The 19,135-nt window shown below is 41.9% G+C and overlaps 1 protein-coding gene across 1 annotated transcript in view; it reads left to right on the forward strand.

The window, feature by feature from the left end:
• The first annotated feature begins 1,949 nt into the window (after positions 1 to 1,949).
• The window catches only part of RHEB (Ras homolog, mTORC1 binding), a 43,797-nt gene continuing 26,611 nt past the window's right edge, over positions 1,950 to 19,135 (forward strand). Inside the window, exon 1 of the mRNA XM_067291969.1 lies at positions 1,950 to 2,240. Coding sequence (XP_067148070.1) covers positions 2,189 to 2,240 — 52 coding nt within the window. The 5' untranslated portion in view covers positions 1,950 to 2,188. The remainder of the gene's footprint in view (positions 2,241 to 19,135) is intronic.

The following is a 19,135-nucleotide window of genomic DNA, read 5'->3' on the forward strand; positions in this document are numbered from 1 at the left end:
ACAGGACAAGCAATAAGAGATGTGAGAATATGGAAGCTGAAGGTGTAACTGCCACAGACTTCACCTATGTTCTCAAAACCCATTTATGTCACTGGACAGTAACTTTTCTCACTTCTCTTGGTCCTGTGGCTCAGCAAATGGCCCAAATTCAAGAGTGTGCCGTGGTTTCAGGCAAAGGGAAAAAGCGCAGAGATGACAGCACAGTCGCAGAGCTATTCAACAGATGGTCCTGCAGGATTGTGGCCACCACACATCCTGTAAGACAAAAAGGAGTAGTGATCTGCATCAGGCAGGGCCGTCCCTCCATGCATTTTAGCTTGAGAGCACTGAACAATTTTCCAAAGCTTGTAAAGCAGAATTTCTACATGCTACTCTTTCTCCTCGGCCCCACTCAATCTATCTGTGTGGTGGGATTGCACCAATTCCTATGATACAGTCCTCTATAGATATGAAAATGGGAATGTGTCTTATTGGAAAAGTGGAAAAGAAAGAGGTTGGACATAGATAAAAGCATGCAGAATGATGTCCACCACAGTTATACACATCACTGTCTTGACAGAGTACATAATCTCACTCTAATCTCGGGAAATAACTCTTTTCATCATGTACCTATTCACTAAAGACCATCATAGCTGGTGTTTCACAGTTTACCGGTACTCAGCCTTTGGAGATCCTGTAATCCAGAAGATGAAGGGTATAATCAAGACTATCCCAAACAATGCCATTATCCTCCTCAAAGCTAATCTGCTTCTTCAGATTTGAATCACTGTGTATGAATAATATTCTTTTGCTTTAGTTCCCTGCCCCAACTCTTATCAGGCCAGATGAATTCTAGTATGTGGGAATGAATGATTGAGGTCAGGAAGGAGAATAAGACCATTCCTTTAATGTCATCAAGCTGTTAGGTCAGTTTAGCTGTACCAACCAGTTGTACCCAAGCATAATTACACATAAGACATACGAATGTACCAAAATAAAGATGAGATGCACACTGCATTTTTTTCCATTTCTAAATATGTCCATTAAAAAAAAAAGTGGGATGGGTAAATAAGTTATTCATAAAGGTATGTGGAAAATGAGTACCAGCAGGGGCGAAACAGCAAGTTTCCTGTTCTTCGTACCTTTCTGCCTTAAATTCTGCATCTATTAAGTACTAGAGTCACCATTAGCAAACACAGCTGCTGCTTTTCTCAAAGCGCAAGACTTTCTATCGTTTGGATCCCGCAGTTAATGCTCGTTTCCGACCAACCTCCACCTTTCCCTTTGCACGCAACTGCCAGCATTTCATAGTTAATCAGGACCTAGGGCAAACAAAAGTCAGTGTGCAAAGGGAACGCACTGAAGAGAGGCAGAAACGATTTTAAGAAGGGGGGGGGGTGAAAGGGTTGCAGGCCGGCGGAGCGACCCCTTTCGGGACACGCGGCCTGACAAGAAAGCCCGCGGTGCCGGCGCCCCTCCCGGAGGAGCCCCGCGGCTGGCGGCCGGGCGCTGCCCCACAGAGCAGGGCGCGGCAGTGTCCGTTGGAGCTCGTGCCGCGCGGGCACGGCCGCCGTCACGCACGCAGCCGTTGCCGCTACCAACGGCCGCTCCAAGCGCGAGCAGCGCGGCGCAGCGCGACGCACGCGCAGCACCGCGACCGCCAGCCAATCCGCGCTCCCCCTTGGCGCCGCCGCTTAGCCCCACCCCTCCCTTTGAACCTCGCCTATCGCTGCGGCCTGTTTGCCTCGGCCAATCGCCGCCTGGGTTCCCCCGGCGCCGCGCCTGCGGCGGCCCAATGGGCGCTCGCGCTGCCGCCCGGCGCAGAGCGGCGGGCGCTGGCGGGGGGGGAGGCGGCATGACGCAGCGAGTTTTTTCCTCGCGGCGCCTCGCGCCGGCTTTTCGGCGGCGAGGTCGCCGCTCCGGCCTGTGACGCGTGACGCACAGGTACGTGAGGGGCTGGCGAGCCCGGCGGTCACGTGAGGCGGGCGCCGCCGCTGCTGCCAGGCGCCGCGGGTCGCGCGCGGTTGGCCAGTCGCTCCCGCCGCCGCCCCTCCCCCGCCGCATGTCGCTGGCGGCGCTCCGCGCTCCCTGTCACCCGCCCGCCGCCCTCGGCCTCGACGACTCCCGCCCCCGCCGCCGCTACTACGACCGCCGCCCCAGCAGCCGCAGCCGCCGCCCTTGATGTGGTTCGGGGCCGGGCGGGGAGAAGATGCCGCCGTCCAAGTCCCGCAAGATCGCGATCCTGGGCTACCGTAGCGTGGGTGAGCGCGGGGGGCGGGCGGCCGTTGGGCGGGGGGGGGGGGGGGCGGCGTGGCCGGCCGTTGGGCCCGGCGGCCGTTGGGGCGGAGGTGCGGCGCGCTGCCCGGCGCGGGCCCCGCGGGGGAGCCCCCGGCGCCGCCGCAGCGCCCTGCCCCCGCGGCAGCAGGTGCAGCGGCGGCGAGGGCCCGGGTGCGGGGTCGCCGCGCTTTCCGCCGCCCTGCGCCGGGCCCCGGGGGGTGCCGGGGCGCCGGGAGCGCGCAGCCGCGGCGGGCGGCGCCATGGCGGCGCCGCAGAGCGCTGCGGGCCCGGGGCTGCGGGTCGGGGCCGCCGCGCCTCTCCCGTGCCCTTAATAGGAAGTTTAACTTTTCTTCCTCCCGCCGCCCGCCGGTGTGGCGCGTTTCAACACCTGCGTGAGAAGGCAGCGGCGCGCTCGTGGCACATCGTGGAGAAGCGTTTCCATTTCCCTTTATTTATTTATTTATTCCCCCGAGAGCTTCCTGTCTCGCTGAGAGGAGCGCGATCGTCAGCCTGCTGGCAGTTAGGGCATCACCCCTTTTGGCAGGCTTGTTCCAGTTCTCAGCGTCACCCCCCCCGCTGTTGTGTCTAATGGAGGGATCGGTTACGCCAAGCCCTTTTAGTACTGGTAATTGTGAGCCCTCGAGACAGATAATGGATGCAGTAGATATCTAGAGTGCTCCAGTCCTGCTGGTTCAGAGAAGCTGTGATACAACTCTCACTAATTCCCCCCAGATGCTTCTATACCTAGTATCTAGAGCTTTCCTTGGAAGTGCTAAGGGGAAACCAGCCTGACCTTCTTCTTGTCTGGTGCTGATTTCTGGCATCTTTCTCTATAGAGATCCAGTTGTATGTAGATGCTGCATATCTGCATCAGTAGTACAGCAAAGAAATAGCACCGTAGACCTGGTTGTGCTGATTAACGCTATGGCTGTGGGCTTGTATTGAATCTGCGAGATGTCTGTTCACTGAGCGTACAGCATAGGGTCATGTTGCTCTTGCATGCTGCTTCCAGTGGAATCCAATTCAGACTAATCGAAGTGGGAGAACTTCCTGGAACCATCCAGCATCAGTCTATAGTAGCTGGCAGTTTTTCTATAATTGCCCACACCTGTGATTTTCTCTTCTTACATTCATGAGGCTTTGATGGAAAACAGTTTCAGATGTGTCAACATTCAGGTTCTTAAAACAGAGGTAGATAAGCCTTAATACAGCTGTCTTAATCAAATTTGAAAACATATATCAATACTGAAGATAATGTGTGGTTGGAAAAAAGTGTGTGATTGAAAAAGTTAGTGATGCTATTGTACTGCTGTAAGAGGAGTTTCTACAGTAAAATAACGGCTAAATTAATGAACTGTCTTTGTATACACTCAGCAGAAAAGAACCCTGAAAACTAAGCTTTTTTTCTGAGATAAAGTAAGTAGAGGTGTTTCTTTGATGTTTTGTATGAAACTGCACAGTGACTTTGAGATGCGATGATGTAAAAAGGGTGCCGAGTTTGCTTTTAAAAGTAACAGCTAGTAGTAGACTGGTCACTTTACATAGTATGTTTGACATCACTTATTGCAGTTTCATTGTTTACCTTGTGTTAGGTTTTCTGTTCCCTTTTTTCTTTGAGCACTGATAAAAACGAGTAATGGGCAGAGTAAGTGGGAAGGAAAAATTAAAGTTGGCTTATGGGACTGAGTGTAATTGGAGCTTTGTCTTTCAAAAATGAAAGTCCAGATTTCATCTTTCAAAGATGGAAAAAACAGAGCTTTGGTTTTTCATCTATTGACAATGCAAAGCAGCAGTCAAATAGTTAGGTGATACTAGGATATATAATCAATGGAGAAAAACAGGGGAAGTAGTATGTTATTGCTGATCTTGTCAGTGGCGCAAGCTAAAATGCTTTAAGCAATAATACTTATACAAAAAAAGCTTCTAGAAAGAGATGGGCAAGAAGCTATTTAATGTCTTTTAAGACCTACTACTGAACTTCCTCAACTAAAGCTTTCTCAGAGTAGCATGGTATTAGAATTGATGGGACAAAATCAGTTTTATTAGAATGACTACAAGTCATAGGTAAAAAAGAATTATCAAGGGTAATGAAATAAAAACTACAGTCAACCAGAGATTTTTTTTCCCCTCTATTTCTGTGTTCCTAACTTGCTCATCTTGCGTGTTAAAGCAACTCTTAAATATAGGAGCAGTAAATTTCTAATCAAATACTTGCATAAAAGTCCAAGCAGCAGAAGCAGATCATTGGGGTCTTAACTTTCATCTTGTAAAACTATTTGAAAACCAAGAAACTTAAACTATAAGATATAGATCGGGTCCTGTGTGTATCATAGCATGCTTTTTAAGGTCTAGGAAAATGGCTGCTTAGTTGGGCTTTGAAGAAACTTTAAGTAAACCTTGCTTTATATGATGATGATGGAAAGAGTATTATTTGAGCCCTGGTTAAGCAAAGATCTAATCTCTTCTCTTAAGAAGCTCCTTGAGAAAACAGGGGGCATCAGTTCTGGAGGAAAATGCAACTTTTGAATAGAGCTAGTTCTCATTAAAGTGGGTAATAATTCTAAAAGCTGAAGGACTGTTGGAGGAAATGTTGTCTAAATTTCCTTTTATAAATAGAGAGCTACATCCCCTCACCACTAACATTAGTCCTTACGCTGAAGAAACAGAGGCTAACTCAGATAAGTTGTAAAATGTTTACAATTGTATAGGTTAGAATAGATGCTTAGGTAACTCCATGAGTGAAACTGCATGCTATGTGTGTAATTTGCATATCCAGTATGGTGCTTTACTTACTTGTGATTAGACTAATCAGAAAATGGAGACCTTTATTTCCCATGTTTCTTTCATATATATATTGAAATAACCAAGTTTTGATGACATATTTCAAGTGGTGAGCTGTTCCTTATGGTTGATGATTCAACAACTTGGGGGAACTTTCAGATTATGCATGTGTATAATAGTGGACAGGCATATCCTCCACAGGGGTTTGTGAAACTTGAGTCCAAATCCTTTATTGACTTCGTTTGAAGCCTTCTACTTATATTGAACTTTATCCCAGTTCTGTCAGTTAGAATAGCATTTGGGAGTGGTATCTGATGCAGTAATTTCATATCTGAAACTAGTACACATTACTCTGAAGTGCTAATCAAAGAGATCACAGAGGCAACCTTATAAATTTCCATGCAGATGTACTTTCTGGGGGAAGGGAGGCACAGGCAGAGTATTTGTCAGAAACTTGAGGACTTGTCTTTGGTGGAGAAGGCCAATTATATGAGGATATAGAATATAGGTTGTGGCATGAGGCTAGACTAAAAATCATACAAGAATGTCTCCTTTGTGCTTTGCTCAGGCTTAAATTGGTTTTAAAGGAAAGTTAGTTTCCATTATGTAGATATGTGTGTGTCAAAAGTCTCTGGTAGTAGAAATCAGATGGATTTCTCCCCAGAATCTAATAGTTTTGCAATGGGAGGAGCTTGACTTTGGTTGTTGTTGTTCGATAAGTGGCCAGAATGGACCAACTGTGTGAGATTTAACTTGGGGGGGGAGGGAGGGGGGAATCTGTCTCACACGTGATGAAACATAAGATTTTGAAATGTTGCTGCCATCACTAAAAGGAATCTGCATATTTGTGCTTTGATTGTAATTTGTATTTCCCAAATATAATTGGAAATAATGGATTTGTGTGAAAGTATTCCAAGCAAGACTAAGATTTTGGTGTCTGGATCAACTTTTCTGAATCTCTTCAGAATAACAGCCACTTTAAAAAGCAGTGTATAGTTGTCTAAAATGCTTCACCTTCAGTTCGGCTCATTTTTATTTATAGAAGAAATATGTAAATTCTGACAGCAAATGTCCCTATCAAAGAAGAGGCTATTTAGATCATCATGTAAAGTAGCTTCCTGGGATTCTCTGTGTTATATTGAACTGATGGATTTAAGATACAGCAAGGTGTTGTTTGGATCAAATTCTTCCACAGCAGGTTGCTATCTCTGCCTGATTCATTTTTTTTGCTGTGCATACAAGTATTGCTGCTGTATTATAGATAAACTTTCAGAAATCAGAATTCTGTTTCTGAATTTACACCTTCAGACTGCTGATCTGAAAATGCTTTTTAGGTCTGTTTACAGCTCTGAAAAGAGAGTTCAGTTAAGTTATTGGTAACTTACCTATCTTCCAGCTAAATAGTGCCTAGTGGCTTTCAGGTCTATACATCAACCTTTTCGTGTAGGTGGAAAGCAGTCCATACTGCAGTTTGCAGACAGAAGTTATCATGGTCTGTGGATGCAGCAAGCACATAGACGGCAAAAAAACTGTAGTTGAACAAAATTATCTGTCATGTTACAAGTTTGAATTTATTTTGCTCAATACAACTGCCTGAAAGCCTTTCTAACAAACATTCTCTCCCCAACCCAAAGGCAAGCAAAGGCAGAAAAAGCAACATCTTCAACGCACAGTCGTAAATAGTAAGAATAATTAGAACATTAGGACAGAAAGTAGTTACTGGTTTTGTAATTGTTTGAATATTAGGAGTTTGTATTGTGGCAGAGATTTGAGGCTTTGCTTTTAAGTTTCTTCTGAAAGAAGTACATCTGTCAGCACGGTAGTATACCACTCTGAGGAGGTATCCCTTTGATATAGGACAGAGGGAAGTGGTAACTTCAGTAGGCCAAAGTAACTGTTGAGAGGAGAATGAAGAAATTACTGCTGTTATGTGATGTAAATTGATTTACAGAACTGGTTGCATCTTTTAGGATCTAAAGTCCTGAGATTTAGCAGCAGAATTGAGTAGTTCAGGATCCATCTGATATCTAAGGTTAAAATTTTGCCGATTCCCAAATGGTGCCAAGATTATTTTCTTAGTGCTTCCCTCGTTAGGACTGTGTTCATTCTGCTGGGATGCAGCAATGTTGCTAAATGAAATGGCTGCAACTACCAAGGGACTGAAATGAAACTTGAAATGCCAGTTTTAATTGCATTTCGTTTTGACTGGCTTTACTGTGAGCAGTAAAAGTTGCTACAGTGCATTTGATAGCAGTAGCTGGAAGCACTAGAGGCAGCATGTTCAGCTGTAATATCAAGCCACAGTAGGGTTATTTGAGGACACTGTTCTAGTATTAACTCTTAAATTGCCTACTCCAGTTTATTTTAATTGTAATGCTTGCAGTTTTTGCTTGTATATTTGAGTCTTTTAGTACTTGATTACTCAACTTAGATTTAACATCGAAGGAAGAAACTGAATAACATATAGATCCTGTAATTTATAAGCTATGTAAAGTTGAAGCTCTTCATTTAGGTATATTACACTGTCATAAGTGTAGGTTCTGGATAAACTAACCACCTGTGGTACGCACTGCTATGGAAACTTAGTATAGCCACACATTTGGAATTAGAAGAGCAGGCTAAAACATGATAAACTAATGATTATAATTAACTTCCTGTAGCTCTCCTGAAGGTGACATTCAAGGGCTTACTTTAAACACTACTTGACTTAATTGTGCATTCAGTCTAAAATCTAAACAGCTGCTTGAGTTTATTAGGAAGGTCCCACAGAGTTCTGCAAATACTGTATGAGTCAAAATTAACCTGTCCAGGTATCAACCCAAACTATCCTGTATCAGAAGTTGCAAAAATGAGATGCAGTAATGAAACATCTAACTGCCCTCATTGATCATAAAGCTATCTTCTGAAGCACTTGAGGGGCTTTCTTGTGTTTTCAGAGGCCTACATTTGAAATGAACAGCTTAATTGCTGTGAATTTGTTATCATGAGAAACCACAATGTTGTTCCTGAGTTCAGAGGTGGTTGTTGCTTAAAATTTCCCTCTTCCATCCCTAGTCAGGAAACTTGCTTTCACATACTGTGCTTGCACACTGATCAGAGCAGTCCTGCAAATTGTGGGGTTATGGGGAGGGGGGAAGAACATGGAGAAAATCCAAGTTATATGTTGCCTAATAGACCCCTTAGTGAATTATAAGTATTAATTTCAGCAAAAACACATAGGAATGTGTGCCACTTAGGATTATATTCACTGTTTGAGAATTATGCAGTACAGTGGGAGGCTGAATTGTTCTGCGGGGCGGAGGGGGGAGATGCTTGCATTGAAGTTGTAGCAGGGACATAAACTGATGTAGTTCTTCGACAGAGTGCTGAAACTGAGGTGTTTGAAATGCAGCTTTTATCAGGAGACATAACTGCCACTTTCTTTTTTAATTGCCATATAATGAAGGCACATGCAAGTGAACTGTGCAGGGTGGGGTTTCACTTGGCATAAGCTAATCGTACACTGTCACTGGAAGTTGCATATTCCTGCCCTCACCTGTGTGCTGGCACTAGCACGCTTGCAGCCCTCTTACCAGGTCAGAGAGTTGATTTCTTTGAAAACTAATGCAATGAGAAGAGAAAGTTTTTGTGTAGCTCAGCTGCATCAGCTGGTTGGCTGTGCAAATACCAGCACTGGCAGGAGGGAATGGGGTCAAGAACATGGGCTGTTTGGGGAAGGGTGGAGCAGCCTCTTTGTGGCAGTGCAGACTTTGAATCAATCTGACCTATTCTGAAACCACATCTGTAAGTATTTTCCTCTGCTACTTCAGATAAACATGAACATTTTTTTTGTCAACTTTCAACAGCAGGCCTTGTGGACTTGAGTAGATCTCTTGCCAGGAAAAGGTAGTCTTGTAAAGCTGGTAAAGTGTGCGTTAAGGAACCATGAAGAAATCCAGTTTTTCAGGAGTCTTGTTTTAATAACCTTTTCAGTCAAATCTAATCCTTTCATGCAGAATCAAGGAAAGGTAAGGTATTTGTCCTATGGTAAATCTAAACCTTGTTCTGAAGTTGCCAAATTCAGATGATTCTTCAAGTGATGTGACTTGCTTGGAATCTTGTGGAAACAGCTATTTGACAGTAAAGATGCCACAGAGGATCAAAGCCAAAGGTCCAGACTAGCGTGTGCAAGGCATTTAGAATCAGTGGTTCCCCCTTTACTTTGAAAAAGGGGTGGAAAAAATCTAAAGGACTCTGTGGCTCTTCAGAATTATATTCAGTTTTTGGTAAGTTATCCTACAAAATACCTGGTATCTGCAAATACCAGTTGACTCCTCTTTTATATGTAGGTATTTATCAACACTCTTGCAGCATGGAGTTCTGGTTCTTCCTTGGTTTACCATACGCTTTTGATCACTGTACCTGCAAATTTTAGGTACTGTGGTACGAAGGATGCAGGATGAGACAATGATGAAAAATTTTGACTTATCAAGCAAAATCTGCCAATCAAGATGAAGACAGAACAAGCAACAAATACTGTGTGAGCCTTGGGAGCTCCAGCAGGAGGGAAGAGTATTTGGAATTTCTTATGAGACTTCCTAAACCATTAGAGAACTTCTGACTAGAACATGAAGAAGAATTTATAGTTGTTTAATTTGGATGAAATCCTTAAGAGTTTGTGGCTAATGGCCAAAGATTAATCTTTTGAAGCATAAGAGTGAGTAAATGATTTCTGATGGCCTTTTAAGGAATGGAAGACTGATGTGTGACACTCGGAAGGCTTGTTCAGAGAAGTTGCAGTGTTTATATATTAAGTAATTTGAACTGAAGAAATTATCACTATTCCCTGTTGTGGTTTAACTTACATTTTGAACAGTGAAGTTTTCTTTTGGCTGTCTTTTTAATATAACACTGAAGCCTTAATCCATGTGAGGCTAATATTTCTGAAAAGATTATCTATGTTCTAAGTATATTAAATTATGACAACCAGAACAGCATACATGCCAAACCTTAGCTAATTATTTGTATTCTGTGGAGTTCAGAGTTGAACGAATTCTCATTTGAAAAGAGAGAGGGAATACATAAGTGGTCTTCAGTGTGTGGGGGCGCACATTCGTGTGTAAGTGTAATATCAAACCATGATATGAAGAAGTGACTCTTGACAGCATTGTCTCCTGAGTTAGTGGGATGCATCTGTGTAGCTTCAACAACTTGTCAGTTTGCATTGCCAAAACATCATTCAATATGTAGGACCTCCTTTAAATGTACTCTTGCTATGTGCAAAAGAGCTAGGGTAGATAACATGTAGGAAAACTCCATTAAATCTTTACTACAAACTAGCAAAATCAGATGCCTGAAAATAATGTGGTAAAGCATATTTTGCCTTGAGGTTTGGTCGTCCATTAATCATAAATTTTTAGTGTTCTAAAATGTATTTCAGAATAACCATTTTGAATTAAAACTGGAAGTTTCTGCTTTGAAACTTACATATTAACAAGCATTGTGTTTCCTAGTTTGCTGCAGTACTTTTTGCATTGCTTTCTTGGAAATGCCCATTTCTAACAGATGTTTTACTTCATCCATATGGTTTGGTGCTGGTGTGTAAATTCTGAATAAAGGTGTTAGTCATACTGTTTCAACTTAATCTTAAAGAACATTGTTCTCTTCATGTTTGGAGAAAACATTGTCAAATTTTTTGGTAAACCTTTTGTTGGTTGCTAAACTGTAGTCTAAAAATTGTTTAAATACAAGATAAATCAAGTTTTTCTGAGCAGTAAAGGTAGAGATAATGAGAAATTGTCTGAGTGTTTTAAAATCATGTTCGTAATACAGTGTATATCAAAGATTCTTATGCTACCTAAATTTTTTTTCTGCTTGTTTTTCCTTGGCTGCCGAGTAAGATATCTTTTATCGCTAGGTGTGATGGTAGGACAGAGGAGAAAAGTAAGAGTGAGACTGCTGGAACTGTTTCAGTGATGAGCTTGCTTAAATTTCTGCTCGGATGTTGTTCCTAAGCCTAGCATTGAGTGGTTGTGCTTTTGTTGCAACAAACTGCTATAAACGAGTACAAGTTAATGATAGTACAGAAAAATAAGATGATGCCTTGTCTCTTAGGGCTTCCAGGCAAAGAGATCTTAATCTTAAAAAGCCGTTATCCCATATGTAATTTATAGATAATGACAGAACTGTAGAATATACGTTCCTTTTTTTCCAAAGGTAATAAGAATATCCCATTACTTTGGTATCCAGACACCTCTGTGGGCATGGGCTGTATGTCCTGAAAGTTGAAGGGTTTTAAATGTGGAGGATGATAAAGAGACAAAGGACAGTGTGAAAAGGGAATGTGCATGGACCCAGGTTTTACAGACAGCTCATTGTGGGGAGAATTGAACCACTCCTCTCCAGTTCTTGTAGCGTGGAAGTGTGGAAACCAAGAATGAAGGTATGGCTTATTTCCCAAATAGCCAGGTTAAAGAAGTAAGCCACTTCTCAAAGGCTTTGCAGTACCTAGGGTAAATCTTGGCCTTTAATTCATATTTTATCCATTCCTGTCAAATAGATGCTGTCAAGAATAGGCTTGAACATTGAGTTATCATTTAACTGAACAATAGCTGAGTAATAATCACTGCTACCATCTAAGGATTTAATTTGTGTTGGTATGCAAGACTTGTACAGCAGACAAATACACTGAGCTGCTCTGTTTCTTGAGAAGGTCAGCTTGAAGTTAGGATGTCTAAAATTGTAGCCTGATACTGAATTCCTTGTCCAAGTTGCATGGTTGTGCTGAGTCTTGGGAACTGAAGAATCCAGCTTCTTTTGGCAAATACTTCCTCATGTACTAGACCTGGACTGACTGGAAGACGTTTCACTTGTGAAAGACCATCTAAATGTAAAAACAGTTTAATGTAGGGTTGCAAGCATCATCTTCAGTTATTTCCTGGGCTTTTTCAAGTGTGTGCATGTGTGGTGTGGTGGGTTGTGTGGGGGTTTTTTGTTTGTTTTGGTTTTTATTTTGTGCATTGCAAAGGTCAGAGTTCTGTATTGTGACCTTTTAGTACTAGCTGGTATAAAAACTCAGAGTAGAAGAGTATGATTCCAGCCCTAGAACTCATAACTTGAAACACCTTATGAGCCAGCAGATGGATACACACTGGTGTGGAAGGTGAAAAAGCCAGTTGGCTGACATGACAAGCTAGGATTTTATAGTACATTGTAGGAAACAAGCATTGCCTATTCTATCTTCTCTGCCTTATGGCAAGATCAACTGTGTCATGTCATATCTGGCAGATCTTTGGCTTACATTCCCTTAAAATTTCCCAAGGTTGAGGACTCTAAAGATTTCTCTAGTAATCTGTATGGAACTATCCTTACTCCTGCAGTCTTTTTTTTCCTATTGTCTGTCATGCTGTGATTTTAGCATACTGTTACTTCAAATATTCTTTACTGTTAACAGGTTGTCTTTTGTACTCAGTGACTGCTGTTATGTTGACCTTCTAGACAAAATCCTTTCTCAATCAATTTTGTAGGTTTTACAGTGGAGAGTATATCGTACAGGTGTGAAGGAAAACCTAGAAAAAGCATATATGTACAAGTGAAGGAGCCTTGCAATAAGAGATAGTGCAGGGCTGGGTGTTAATGACTAACTTCAGTGATATACAATGCAATGCTGTGAAGGTAGCATTTAACCAATTGCGGCTTTCTTCAACCCAGAAGAGTCAATGAGGGGAGGAACTTCAGGTGTTATGTAGAAGGATCATGCAAGATGCACATAGAGTTTAGAAGATCTAGAATTGTATTGGAGGAGAGAAACTGTGGTAACTTGTCAAAAGGTGGTCTAAAGCTGATGGGGAGAGACAGTATTTGTAGAGGAAAGTACAGTTTCGGGCTTGCTGTTTTTAATGTTGACATGGTTGTGTATGGATTTACAGCAGAGGCTTATACACATTATTAGTTACAGAATTTTCACTCTTATAGCAGCCATGGCAACGTGCTTTTGCTATGCCCAGCTGTTCCTTGTGCTAGTGCAGGAGAATTTAAGTGATCGAAACTCAACTGTATGATCTTTAATCAAGACAATCTCACTGTCTACCTATGTATCTGTTGACAGAGGTACAGTGGAGTTAACCATGTCCTGTCCCACTGGTGGGAGGGAGAGGCAAGGCTAAAGTTTTGTCAGTAGCCCTAAACACCACCACCTCTGTTTTCTGCTAAGAGATCTTAGTGCGTTGGGGTTGGTACCATACTTCCTGGTGCTTCCTGCTGCTTTGGGAACTTCCGGCAGGGCAGGGCTGGTAAATAGTGCTCTGCACACATCCTGAGTGCTGGTGGCAGCACGCTTCCCATGAAAAGTTAGGTTTAGACTGCCACGTGCAGTGCTGGCACTGGTTGGCATTGGGTATATCAGACTTTGGACCGTCAGCAAAGACAGAAAGAGTCTGTTACATCGAGAGGCTACTTTATAGGCAGTTTCAGCCTCAAGGAGTAGGCATGACTTCTGTTGCTAAGGTCTTCTACTGATTATTATGCAGAGTGAATTTGTTTTTTAGCATATTGTAAAAGTATTTGCTGGGACAAATCAGTATTCTCTTCTGGTTTTGTTACAGGTTGGTCAAGAGCTCTGTGGAGCTTCCCTCCAAGTGAGGCTGAAATTCCTTAGTTATGGTTGCTGGATATCACTGTGACACAGATATTGCACTGTCTGCCTGGATGATGTTACCAAGAGAGGGCATATTACTATTATTACCTTGTCAGGATTTTGTCAGGTGCTTGCCTTCTGTCATCCTACAACAAGGGAAAAAGAAACACCTCTGTTAGTGTTGTTCTAGTAACGCCAGCAAGATCCTTGAGGCTGATGATCATATGCATGTCAGTGATACTGTCAAGAAGATCTGGTCCTCACTATTTCAGCTGTATTCCTACAAGTTATCTGGTGTTATGATATGGTCAGGAACAAGCTCCTAGTCAGGCTGGCCTTCGCTTCACCTTTTTTAAACTGATGCCAGGAAAGATTCTCTGACCTTTTCAGAGACTTAGCCCTCTGCTCGGGTGTCATTGTAAGCAGCAGTGAGATAAGGTGGACACAGCTTTGTGAGCAGTGAATACTACCTTGCTGATACTGTAGCTCTAGTCCTCAAACACTAAGAAGAAAAAGTCCTTAGGGAGGACTTGCATTTCAGGGAAACAATACTGGTCAGCTGTAAGATTGAGGTTTTCCATCTTGTAAAGGGTTCTGTGCTATTGAGGCTTTCTCTATTATTGACATAGATCAGGTGGTCCACAAAGTCAAGTGAGGTGTGCAGCAAAAGGGAGGAGAGAAGGGTTTGTTCTGCTTTTGTTGCTGAGTTTAAAATTGTATTTGTCCCTATGTGTTCTAGCTTGTTCAGTGGCATGTTGCTCTACCAGGTGATCTGTAGTGTGAAACTTAATGCAGCTGCTCTTGACTTTAGGCAGTTGAGTAGAAATGGAAAAATGAAAATAATGGCTGCAAACCTGTGATAAACCTAAATGGTTGCTTTATCCCATGTGGTGTGTATAGGATGTAGTTTGTTAACTACTGCAGTATAGTTAGTGAATGTCTGCACAAATGAATGTGAATGTCTGACAAAAGAGCTAGTGCTGGTTACTTCAGTCTGAAAGATTCACTTCCTTAAAGAAGTGCTAAAACCAGTTAGTCCTGATGCGTCATTTTCTATCTTAGAAAAAGGTAATTTAAGTTTTACATCCCAGTGGTCTTTTGCTTCAAGAAAGAACTGAATGGAAGTTGCGAGTTCCAGGGAAACTGAAAGGCTTAAGCTGTAAAAAGAGAATGCAGGGAATGCATTCAAGCAAGATATATGCATTTTTTAATTTGTAATGACATAGAATTTTAAAGCTGATTTAATGATGAAACAATGACTGTTACTAAAAGTATCTTTGAAAGACATTTAATGTTGTGCATGTCTGGTGATCCAAGGTAAAGGTCAGGTTTATTCAGATACCTAATAGCTGCCTGATGTGTGTACAGTGAGAGACTACTTGGCTTCTGCCCAGCAGTAAGAATTGAATTTTGTCTCTTGGAAATAAAAAAAATAAATAAAAAAAAAAAAACAGTATAAAGCTCAAAGTATTGCCCTCCTGAGAGTGTCAGAACTTAAACATTAGGGTCTGATCTTTTAAGTTCAGTAAGTTTCCCTTGAAGGGTAGAGTGTATCAAGTTGTACTGTCTAATATTTAGTTTGGGAATAGGTTGTATACTCCTAAATATGGTAGCAGGACATGCCTGCTAAGTTAGATCTGAGTTTCTTTTGCCAGCCTAATATTTTAGTCAGGGTGCTGTGGGGAGAGAGGTGGAAAAGTGCTGCGCTGCACTGTTCCTTTGTGTAAGAAGTCTGAAGAGAATATAGAGGGATTATTAATCTGGAAGAATATTGGTTGACTATCTTAGATGTGAATGTCTAAATTTCCTTTGTAATTAGCAGAGTCCATGGTGCGGTTTGCCTGACCTACTTGAAGAGCCGTGGATGCAGCCATCTACACATGTATACTGTGGTTAGGTGAGATGAGTGCCACGCATGGCTGCTTTTTTTTTTTTTTTTTTTTTTTTTTTTTTTTTTTTTTTTTTTTTTTTAGCGCTGGAACAGCTTTTCTGTTTCTGACAACTGATAGCAAACACATGGAATGAAAATTGTTTGCTTTATAAAAAGGGAAATACCAGAAAAACTGTGGTACTCCATATCTTTCTGCCAACAAAGGTAACAAGCGGAGATAACTGGAATCTGCACTAAAATGACTAAAACATTTCTACTGCCAATCCTTTGCTGAGGTTACTGACTTAAAAAATGGAGACAAAATAGACATCTGGAAGTGGTAACTAAGCTGTTGCAGCAAAACAACAGAGTTTTTCTCTGAATATTTGCATTGACATCTAGTTGGTGGCAACCAAAAGATAAGTGAACGTTGAGGGAAGAGCACTGCTGCTGAATGGAGCAAGCTTGCTGTTGTGTATCAGATGGGCGGTAAAGCACATGCTCTCTTCTTGCTCCCCTTACAGAAAATCTGATGTAGAGAGCATTGTTAAGACCTCTTGGTTCAGGTTTTGAGAACTCATTCCTGCCAGCTTTGCAGGGGCCTGCAAATATGATTGGGAGCTTGTCTGACTGCGTTGAAATCTGAAGAAAATAAAGGAAGCCATCTAACTTCCTTTCTAAATGACTGCCTCTTGGATTTCTTCTGGCTTACAGAGGAATACCTTTGACAAACCTCAAGATCATCATGTAGTGCAGAAGGAGGGGAAACGAGCATGTGTCCTCTTCTCCCTGAAACTTGTGTTCTTAATTATACACTGTCGCATGGACCTCTTGTTCTACAGTAGGAGTGTTTCTTGCAACAATATCTTGCCTTAGACTGTCAAATATATTTCTTTATATCCTGATCTAGAAATAGATCAGAAGAAGGCAGGGAAGAGTTGTAGCAGTGGGCTAGAGTGCCATAAAAGTTGAGGCAGAGCTTTGTGTTCTCCTGAAATGCTGATCTGCTATTTGGTTGTCATGAAGCTCTTTTTTCATTCTTGAGGTCCTTCACTACTTTACCAAAAGTTGTCTCACTGAGGTCCTAAGACTTTTGCTCTTGCAGGATTATAAGGTCAGATTCCTTCGTCTGTCCTTTAGAAAGCTCAGCTAGCACTTTGACAGGACCACTGCAGTCTTCAGGCGTTGAGAACTGAGTGCGAGTATAATCCAGTACACGGATTGAATGCTAAGTCTGTATGTCGGCGAGATTTTTCTCTGTAAACATCAGAACATCAATTTTATCCTGGTATCATAGTGTTGCTATCGCAGCGAAATCACTACAAAATTGATTTAAAAAAAAACAAAACTACAGCCCAAAGTAGACATGCGTGCCATGCTCGTGAGCGACTAATTCCTTATGTTGAAAAATTCAATAATAATAGAATTAAGTTGTATTTGAGTAAAACGTAAAGTACTCTTAAGTGTACCATTGTCTCCAGAAGTTAGAAACAGAATTCTTTATTGACTGTGGAATACCATTTTTGTAGTAATTAAAATGATTGACTGAACTACATAGCAATGGTCAGCAAAATAGCAAATACATAGCCATAAATAGTACCTGTGAGGGGGGAAAAAAGTCTTACTAACCACAGAAAATTGCTAATAATGAAGACATTTAATTCTGAGATCCTCTACCATCTTGTGGAAAGGTTTTCTCTAAGAATAATGCTGTAAGTTTCTCTGTTACGCAGTTAAACCTACATCTGCTAGGAGGAGTCATTCTATCTCTTTCTATGCTCTGGGGACAAATTGATAATCTGCATTGTAGAAATGTTGATGCGTCTGTTTTGTAAATCTTAGTATTCTGAATTATAGAAGCTAAAGAACCCAATGTTTAAGTTAAACAGAGTGTAGCTTTCAGTACAAAAACTTGACTGTGTACCAGAGTTTCCAGTATCTTATGCACAGTTATGCTCAGCTTATTATGCTTCACAGAGATTAAGTTTATCTAATTTTGTGTCACTGAGCATTTTATTGTGAAATTCCTTGAAGCTTTTTATGACAAAACTTAAACTAGTTTGTTTTATAGGTAAAACTGAGTAGATTGGCTTACAGACTGTAACTTACCTAAGAGGTTAGGCTTGTGGTGTGAATGAATTAACGTTGCCAGCTGTTAAGTGTTTAATAATTAAGCAAAGTACATAATCAGTCTCTTTCATTAAAAAAATGGATTAAAGAAACTATATGGATCTGAAGTTCTAACAGAATAGAGAAGCGCAGCTCTTCAGTAGTTATTGTTCTTGACCCTATTAAAGTGTTTGCTGATTGCTTGTGCAGACCCTTTCTTGCATTGAGAAGTTCTTCCTGGTCAGATAAACTACTCTGTGCTTCCAGTAGCTGTCATTGTGGAGATGCCATGTGCCAGGGCAGCTGAAAAATCAGGCTTGCCCAATGCCTTGCCTGTGGAGCCGTTTGTTTGACTTGCTAGCTGGCCAATTTCATCAGTTTTCTCCTGGGTAAATTGATTCGGGGCAAGCTGGCAGCAGATCTGAGTTTCATCTGGGCTTTCCCTCTGCCTGCCACAGTAAGGATGAAGGGAGTGGGCAGTAGACAGGTGGTGGGGCTGTACCGAAGAGAGGGTGTGTTGTCTTGTGGGAGGCCAGCTCCCAGTGGGCCCGCGGTTGCACATGTTCCTTGGGAAACTGTCCAGTGTCGTAAGGCTCAAGTGTGTAAGGCTAGAACAAATACTACAGCTCTTGTCCAAAAACGAGAAAGGTGAGTAAAAACCTTAATTCAGCAATTGTGTTTTGCCTTCCTGACTGCAGTGACACTTGAAACTGATGTGCTATGGCCGCCCTAGTCAGAGCACTTATAGGCTGTTCTGCTCTATTTAGTGTGTGCTCTGTTGTATGAACAGGAGTATAGCAACATTATTTTTTTGAAATGTGTCTGAAAACTCCTTTTCTGATTTGACAGCGGGAAGCTGCTTTCTCTGCGACTCTAGCATCAGATGATAAATAATGAATTGTGTATGCAAATATCCTTCAGATACTTCCAGACAACTTTAGTTGTGCTTTCAGTCACGTGGGACTTGCATCCTAGACACTTGTAAAATCCATTCTTCCAAACTTTTATCTTCAGTCCTGTTTCTCCGTGAAGAGTCAGTACATTTCCAAGACTTTGCTTATAACTCCTTTGCCGCAGGTTATCTGGTGCTTTGAGTTAGTATTCCTAGTATAGTTAGAGGAGTCATCCTGTTACCCTGCCCCGGTGTTGCTCTTTCTTGATCCATTCACGCCTTTTTCCTGGTCGTTCTAAGCTCTCTGATTCTAAACAGAGAATCAAGAGGTTAAACCATTATCTTCTTCACTAAGATTTTGCAGGTGCTTTTTCATCTTAAATTCACAAGTCCGCATCAATTTAGTGAACTGCTTTCAGCTGCCATTTCGCCTTGCTTCTGCTCATGGTGCTTCACCTTTTGGTCTCAACAGATATTTATTTTCCATAAAACTCAAGGACAGTGGATGCACTAAAAATATCAGTGTGGAGGATAATACAAGAGAAGGTTCAGCAAACTAAAAAGCATCTGGCGTTTGCTCCAGATGAGGGCATATTAGAACTGAGCCTTTTTC

Source organism: Apteryx mantelli, chromosome 2 (genome assembly GCF_036417845.1).
Source record: "Apteryx mantelli isolate bAptMan1 chromosome 2, bAptMan1.hap1, whole genome shotgun sequence".
NCBI classification, from domain to species: Eukaryota; Metazoa; Chordata; class Aves; order Apterygiformes; family Apterygidae; genus Apteryx; species Apteryx mantelli.